General features: G+C 37.8%; 2 protein-coding genes across 2 annotated transcripts in view; both read left to right on the top strand.

The window, feature by feature from the left end:
* The window catches only part of ABCB10 (ATP binding cassette subfamily B member 10), a 20,433-nt gene extending 15,977 nt beyond the window's left edge, over nucleotides 1–4,456 (top strand). The window contains exons 9-12 of the mRNA XM_085315488.1: nucleotides 1,306–1,486; nucleotides 1,735–1,778; nucleotides 2,239–2,273; nucleotides 2,839–4,456. Of these exons, the coding sequence (XP_085171614.1) occupies nucleotides 1,306–1,486; nucleotides 1,735–1,778; nucleotides 2,239–2,273; nucleotides 2,839–3,130 (552 nt within the window). The 3' untranslated portion in view covers nucleotides 3,131–4,456. The remainder of the gene's footprint in view (nucleotides 1–1,305; nucleotides 1,487–1,734; nucleotides 1,779–2,238; nucleotides 2,274–2,838) is intronic.
* Nucleotides 4,457–8,021: 3,565 nt separating this feature from the next.
* NUP133 (nucleoporin 133) overlaps nucleotides 8,022–8,330 on the top strand; it is a 36,616-nt gene continuing 36,307 nt past the window's right edge. The window contains exon 1 of the mRNA XM_085315487.1: nucleotides 8,022–8,271. Coding sequence (XP_085171613.1) covers nucleotides 8,084–8,271 — 188 coding nt within the window. The 5' untranslated portion in view covers nucleotides 8,022–8,083. The remainder of the gene's footprint in view (nucleotides 8,272–8,330) is intronic.

Raw genomic sequence — 8,330 nt, 5'->3', positions numbered from 1 at the left:
ATAATTAACTTCTGTCATGTATGTTTTATTCTAAAAATAGGTATTCAGAGCTAGTCCCATTATTCTGTTATCTGTTTTTACACAATGCTAAAGATGCAAAATGTTTGTTTAAAAGAAAAAAAAAMCTGTGTGGCGGCTGGGAAGTACAGGTTTGCAAATGCATAAGGGTACGAGCATCTGAATGTTTAATCACATGATTCCTGTTTTGTATTAATGGAAATTACACAATCATATTCTACACAAGCCTTTGAAAATTGATCTTTTGTGCTTTGTCCTGTGTCCTCATGAAAGTATGAAAATACAGCACTGTTGGCATTTTTTCATGTGCACCCTTCACAGCAACCCCCAAAATCTTAAAAATACAGAAAGGTGTTCAATGACCTCTTAAAATAAGTTATTTGGTCAATTAAAATATGATTTCCCAGAGAGGCTGCAGAGTCTGCTCTGGAGATTCTCAAAACCTACTTGGATGCGATCCTGTGCAATGTGCTGTAGGTGACCCTGCTTAAAGCAGGGGGGTTGGACTARATGGTCCCCTTTAACCTCAAACATTCTGTGATTTCCCCCACCCTCTGAAGGCTTCACAGTGCAACTGACTGTTAGGTTGATGTTCTGATTAAAAGCAAAATGATAATGAGATGTGTGTTACATAAAGTAGATGTTTTGAATTGAGACCATGTCACTGAAATCTTTTGTGCAAAAAATGATTTTTCTGTGAGCATATTAGCATTTATTCTGTGTGGATACATGTATTTCACTTGTCCAGTCTTGAGTTATCAGTGGTAGATTTCATACCATAGCATTTTTCTCCTTTATTTTATAGACARACCGGACTTAGCTTGTTTCAGCCATTTTTCCATTGTACATCACTTACCCTATCTGCCAGTCCTCTACTCTGTTTTAAACTTCCATAGGAATTAAATGCATAGAAAAACAATTTCTACACAAATTTTGTGCTAAGAGAAGATTCATTCTAGATACTAATGAAGATACATAATGCAATACAAACTGAGGTTTTCTGATGTTTGAATTAATAGATGTTTGTGAACTCTTATATTAAGGATTGAGGATTGTGTCATGTTTCTGTCAGTTAAGAAAATATTCTTTCTTATTTTAGAATTAGATTTGTTGGCTCAGTTTTAGAAGAGTTTTGTTCAATTAACTTTAGCATACATGTATTTTTATATGGATATAAAATTAATTAGTGATGGATCTTGTAAAGRAGATTTATTTTACTTGAGATATAGACAATGCATGGATGTAATTATAGATATACCATATTAGCTATGCTTTTGAATTTATCAGGAACCAATTCTGTTCTCCTGTTCTATTGCTGAAAATATTGCCTATGGTGCAGAGGATCCTTCTACTGTGACTGCAGAAGAGATTCAGAAAGTTGCAGAAATAGCTAATGCTGCTAATTTTATCAAAGATTTTCCAAAAGGATATGACACTGTAGTTGGCGAAAAAGGCATTCTACTTTCAGGTACATCCTTATATTGTTTATTCTARAAAATCCTATGCTATAGAGCAAAGTAAAAATTACTTCTGTTTGGTGTGAGCAATCAGTTTTTCCCCAAATTCAAGCCTACCATAAGTTTTAACAAAAACCTTCTTCATCTCCATTCCCTTCCTAAAATACATGAGTCCGATTTTGGTCAACCCAGACTTTCAGTTAAAATCAGTTCACGTATGTTCTCCTACTTCAGTTTACTGAGCCTTTTTTTTTCCCAGGTGGACAAAAGCAACGAATTGCGATTGCTCGAGCTCTACTCAAGGTAAGCCAGCACCAAATAGCTACTGGTTCTTCTGRTGGGATGCAGAAGGGGTTAAAAGGGAAGAGACCTTTCAGTGGGAGAGCTGAAAGGATCTTTAAAGATATGTATCTTTGATATTAATAAGGGAGCTTGAAAAAGGATGTGCAGTCTAACTAAAGGGAATATTCTGACATAAGTGCTACTTCCTATCTTTGGATCATGTTTTTGCAATGGGAGTTCTTGCTGATAGTGATAGTAAACTGTTACTTCTGTTGGAAGATAGAAGAATATTGCTTTTATTTTATCCTCTTAGCATTTAGACGTAACAGTCTACTACCACATACTTTGTGACACTCAGTTCTTGGGATGAAATATATACACTTTCTTGGAGTTTTATGCTGTATGAATCCTGTGGGCTATTGATATAAATATTCTGATCTTGTCTATTTGCATTTATAACCAATTTTCATTTCTTCTTCAGAATCCTAAAATTCTTCTGTTAGATGAAGCAACAAGGTAAGAAAGAAAATAAACAGAAACTTAGAATGATATAACTATAAAATAGATTTTGAAGGTGTTCTCTCTTTCTTCCTCTGCATGCCCTTGAATAAGGTATTTAGCCTCTGTTTTCCCCACCACAAGAAATGTGCTTTCCAGAATGTGTAAACTGGTTGGGAGACTGGTGACCACTCTCCTTACACAAAGTGGAAAGGATAGCTAGTATATTGTTTTAAAATTTTTCATGGATTTAAATATAACTTGATACTRGAACAGCTACTTCAAAGCTTTTTCTGTATTTTTAAATTAAGATGATGATTATACTGCAACTTAAATTTATTTCAGTGAATTAATCAGGTGTTATTCATTCGTGTATATTTTTGCCTATGAGAATATGTAATATATACACTCACAAGTGTGCATTGAGCATGTTCATGAAACATTCCTTCAGTTCCATGGGTTCATCTTCACCAATAATAGCAAGGATTAGGAGTTACAGCAAAATAAGTCTTCTCCCAACAAGACTGAGCTATTTAAAAATAATTTTATTCTCTTCCCCCCCCCCAACACCCTTTCTTCTTAGTGCGTTGGATGCTGAAAATGAATACCTAGTGCAAGAAGCTCTAGATCGGCTAATGGAGGGGAGGACAGTCTTAATTATTGCTCATCGTCTGTCTACTATTCAGAATGCTGATTTTGTTGCAGTTCTTGGCCAGGGCAAAATTATTGAATGTGGAAAACATGAGGAACTACTTGCAAATCCACATGGACTTTTCAGGAAATTAATGCAAAAACAAGCTTTTCTTCAGAATAGTGATCCTTTTGCATTCGACATACAATCCAGAGAAAAGGATGTATTAGAAAAAAATATATGAGAGAATGTATGAATTATGAAAGCTTATAACTACAAAGGATATAACTTATGTTTCAGTTATGTAAAGTAAATGTTATATTTTTCCAAAATGTACAAAATATCCTTTTGAAACTTAAATGTGTTTAAACTTTTTATTGAAAGCTTTTTAATAAGTATTATAACTTTTTAAAATGTCTATCACATTGAGATCATTTCATTTCTGCCCTATGTTGTCTTGAGACCATTTAGAATCTTCTTTCCTATGATGCGCTGTATGATGCTGTGCTGCATTCTCAAGTATGTTCAGTACATTAAGGGTAATTAAACAACAGAATCTGATCATTTTGATCTCGCTGTCTCCTCCCTTATCAAGGAACTCTTGTCTTCTGTGCTCGTCACTCGTTTTAAATAACTGGAAGTCAAAAAGGCGTGCCACGAATGTTCTCTGAAAGTTCTGTTGCTGACTTCCACTGCATCATCTTTCATTATCATTTTGCTCTGAAATGGAAAAGTTGATTATGRTCACCACCTGCAGTAACTGTAGAGAATTACATGAGAGAACTCGTTTTTATTAAAGAGTATAGAAGTATAAGTTGGAGAACTCTTAAAAACTTTTTTTGTCCTTTAAATATATGGACAAAGAAAATGTATTTTTTACTGACTATTAGTTCAGCATAGGAAAATCTGAAATTTGCATGCATTTTTCTTCCCTTCTCTATTCTGCCAGTTCTTTAGTTTCACTCYCCTCCCAAGATGATCTCCAAAAGAGCATATTCTTATCTATGTATGTTTTTGTCTTTTTTGCTTGAGGCATATATAAGTGTGTTTTCACTGTTATTTAAAAGTTCATTCATAGAAATTCCTTTTTTTTTTCCCTAACTCCCTTGTCTCACCTTTTCAAGGACAACTAGTGAAATAAATAACATAATGTTAATTTGAATAACTGCAGGAGGCAGTGTTTGGCATTGAAGAACAAGCTCCGTATTTGTAAATTTAAAAAGCCTCTTCAATAAAATCTCCCTTTATCCTTTCTGAAGATTTAAAACCCCAAAACGTCATTCTAAAAGGCAGGAAACCTTACCATTTCTATTCTCATCTATTGTAGGAAATCTACTTGTTGCTGAAAAAAATCTGTTGGCAATAGATGAGATACCTACTGTGGGGCAAACTTAAAATGTTTCTCTAATGTGCCAATCCAAGCACTGGGTGGAACATGGTGAAAACACACAAAAGATCCCTGTGCTATTGAATGAAAATAAAATTACATGCAGATTCAAATGTATCATCTGATACATTTCATTACAGTGTTACCAGCAGCAGAGATTGTATTAAAGATATGTCAAAAATATGACTCACCAATACTTCATTTCAGTGTTGACTAATTATTCCTATTGACTATTSATTGTGTATTCAGAGAGGCTTGAACCTTACTCAGAGGTAATCCCTTATGTGAAATGCAATGAGTACCTCTACTCATGAGCTTAAACAATGAGGCTACAAGAATTGTTTGCAGCTAAATTCAGTGTATGTTTTATGTTATTTGTTCATTAGTTCTGGTAGGTGCTGCAGTCAAGTCCGCCTCCGGGCTGCAAAAAGGTGAACGTCTATCATGACAGATATGTTGAATAGCAGACTTTATTCAGGTCAGAACTCAAAATAGTCTTTGGAATGAAGCACAGATCTTAACAAGGTGAGAAAACAAAGGCTTTTGTAATCTGCAAGCTTTGCAGGGCCATACCAGATCTGTGACTTACACACACACGACATAGGTGACGTGGCCTTTGTGTACGTGCGGTGTGCTGTCTACCTCCACAGCAGTGCAAGTCGGCCTTCTGCATGGTTGCATGTTGAACTGTGGGAGGCCCAGTAGTCAAGCTTTATAGGGAAATTTGATCCTTTTTGCTGGGGGGAAATGATTAAAGAGACAATATCTCAAATGAAAGAAATTCCTGTATTCTGTTTTGTTACAAGAGTTTAATGACTGCCTGCTTAAGGCAGGTGGTGCATATCTGACCACCATGATGGGCATCCCTTTTATGTTGGTGCATATATGACAATCCTGATGAGCATTCTTTGCTAAGGGCTGTTTTATTTTATGTTCCTGCGTTGTGCAGTGTGGCCCATTAGAAGAAAATGAGCCACACAAAGTAGAAAAGTTTTAACATAGGAATATGTGACTAGTGCACCAGAAAGTGTTCTAAAACAAACTTCTTATACTCCCTAACTATATTTTCCAGTATTGATTTCAGGTTTTAGTAATACTGTATGTCACAGATAAAGATTTAGATGTTAAACATTTATTACTTCATGCTATACTTGTACTGTTAATAAGATGTTTGACCTTCCAAAAATATTTAATTTTCTCTCCTGAAACTTGAAATTTTGAACCTAATGATTGGGCTGTGTGTAGAACACTATTTACTGTTTACTTTGAAGTCTTGTTAAAAAGTCTGAAAGAACATGTTTTTATAAAATGTTACACAATAAAAAAATGCCCTTGATTGTAATTCAGCTGAAACAGCACAAAACTAAATTGCCCAAACTTCAAATTCCTCATGGAAAGCCAGACTGTGAGAGGCAAGATTCTTTGGAACAGAGTTTGGTGCACTATAAGGATCTGACAGAAAATAAAAATTATGGAGAAAACTGGTTTGAGATTTTTCTAACTTTAAACTGYTGTTTGTCATATGATTTCAAAAAACTTCTCTAGTTATTCAGATGCCAACAGTTGCTTTTTTTTTTCTAGTGCATAGATACGAGACTTTATTTTGCCAGATACTTTAACTTCTGAACTTACTTGAAAAGCTCTTCCAATGGAGCTGTAATTGCAACACTGAAATGTGCTGACACAGTGAGCACATAGTGAGATATCCCCAACTGCAATATGATTTGGCAGGTTATTCTAAACACTCTTCACTCTGATGTACACAGTCCATTTTAGTACTAATATTTTAAGATGGTTATCCTAACAAATAACAAGTAGATGAAATATTCAGTGAAAAATGGCAGGGTTTCTTTGTGAGGTATAAAGACTTGAAAAGGGCATAGGTCAGCTTTTAAAAAAATTCTTGAAACCCATGATGTAGCAGTCACTGTTTGAACTCAAAATCCTGTCTCTATTTTGCTATTTGGTATTTCTTTTGATTAAGCTACTGTAAGTAGGAACAGGCTCTGTTCCATGAAGGATAGTATTAACAGGCTCAAAACACAACTATGTTACTCCTAGTGTGCTCCAGAGGTGAAAATGTGCAGAAAATCCTTTCAATCACAAGTGAGTACAATTTAGTAAGTCAAATTAAGTTTATCCTACGTTTCCTGAAAGAAAGGCCAGACYTTCTTCTCAAATGGTAGAGTTTAGTGTCCTTGTAACCATAGCGCAACACAATATAAAACCATCTCTCTTTTGTACCACATGCACTGGTGTTCTAACTTGGCCTAAACATATGTTCTTTGTATAGAGAATTAGTAAAGATGATTTCCTATTTTTTAAAAAAATAAATTATTTTTACATATATATATATATATATATATATATGTATGTATATAGATATGATTTTTTTAAAAAAATGTCAATTTCTGTTCCTAATGGCCCTATTTTAATTGATATCTGTAGGCATTATTTCAAAGTCATTTATTTATTAATATTGCCTATTTTCACCTTTGCCTGAGGGACAGAACTGTTTCTTTTAAATTTTGCTACCCAGTCATGATTTTCAGGGCTCAAATACTGTATCTAATTGCTTTCAAAATTACCTTGTTAAGTTGAATATGTTACTTAGGGTTGAGTACTTGCAGACAGGCTCATTCTTAATATCCACTTTATCCTTCACTGTGTTCTTATTTGTTTTGTAATTCCTGGGAGCATAAATGTCTTCCTGAAGGAATTTAGACACTGAAAATAAATTACACTTTATTTTGTTACTTTATTTATTATTTTAATACTTAAAGATGRTCTTGATCAAAGCATTGTCACTGAAGTGAATGATTGGCATCTCTGTGAAAGAGCTAATTTCTTCAAGTGAGGTTTCAAATATTTATTGCAACTTTCTGTTTTAATCTTTTAATAAAGTCTCTAACAATAGAGACTTGGGGGAAATTATTTTTTGTTGTTGTTTTTTTAAGTTTGGAAGAAACAGGGGTTACAGCACAGGGTATATTCAAGTTTAGACAACCATATTACTGGAATGCAATGTCCTTCCAAAAGTGCAAAACAGTGGCTTGAAATGATCTTTCGATYGCCYTTTTTTTGTTGTTGGTGGGTTTTTTTTGAGTGTATCCAGTTATCTGTACTTTCCTATTACCGAGTTGATTAGTACTAGGTATGCTTTCACTGGGTTCCAAATCAAGTCTTTTGAACGCCACTGGGAGCATCCTGAAGGACTGAACGCATCCAATCTTCTTCGGGAGGATCCAGGACCTGCGTTTTTCTGCATGAACACCTGACACAGCTGCCTGGCTACCCTGCAGGATTAGAGAAGTGACTGTTGAAATTCCTGTGCTCCAAATTGAGAGCAGGATCAAATAATCACTCTCTGCAGATCACAACCCTTTAACTGGCCCGCARCTGTGCAGCTCTGCTCTCCCCTCTTACTAAGATACTAATTTTGGAGGAGCCAAAGAAGAGTGGGTCTGGRTAAAAAGAAATTGTATACGCTAACACTTGCGCTCTTTAAGAGCTGTGGCAGACGTGCCAGGGCCGCTCCCCTCTCCTGGGTGGTACCAGGCAGAACCGGGCAGCAGAGCACACAGCCTTCCGCTGCCAAAGGCCCCCGCCAACGGCCGCCCCCTCAGCGGCCGCGCGCAGCCCGCCCGCCGGCTCGCGCGGGGTCTCCGCGGCCGGCCCGCAGGGGCCGACCTGCCGCGCGCCYCGCCTCGCTCCTCCCTTCCTCGCGGCGGCGCGTTCGGCAGTGACGTCACTCGCCGTCGCCCCGCGCGGGCCCAGCCGCCGCAGCGCCGCTCGCCGCTCGCCCCGGCCATGTTCCCTTCGGCCCCCGCCTCGCCGCGGACTCCCGGCGGCTCGGCCCGCAGGAACTTCGGCGGCAGCGCCGCCGCCAGTCCCCTCTCCCGGCCGGGCGGCAGGAGGAACCTGGCCATCGTGGCGGCGGCCGGCTCCCCGGGGCTGTTCTCCCCGGTGGGGCGGAGGAGCGGCTCCCTCTCCGCCCGGTGAGTTCGCTCGCTCGCGGCGCGCCCGGCGGCGGCGGCCGCCCGCTCCCCTGCGCTGC

This window comes from Rhea americana, unplaced genomic scaffold (assembly GCF_003343005.1).
Source record: "Rhea americana isolate MKP2758 unplaced genomic scaffold, rheAme1 scaffold_43, whole genome shotgun sequence".
Taxonomy (NCBI): Eukaryota; Metazoa; Chordata; class Aves; order Rheiformes; family Rheidae; genus Rhea; species Rhea americana.
This window is presented reverse-complemented; position numbering and strand designations above follow the sequence as displayed.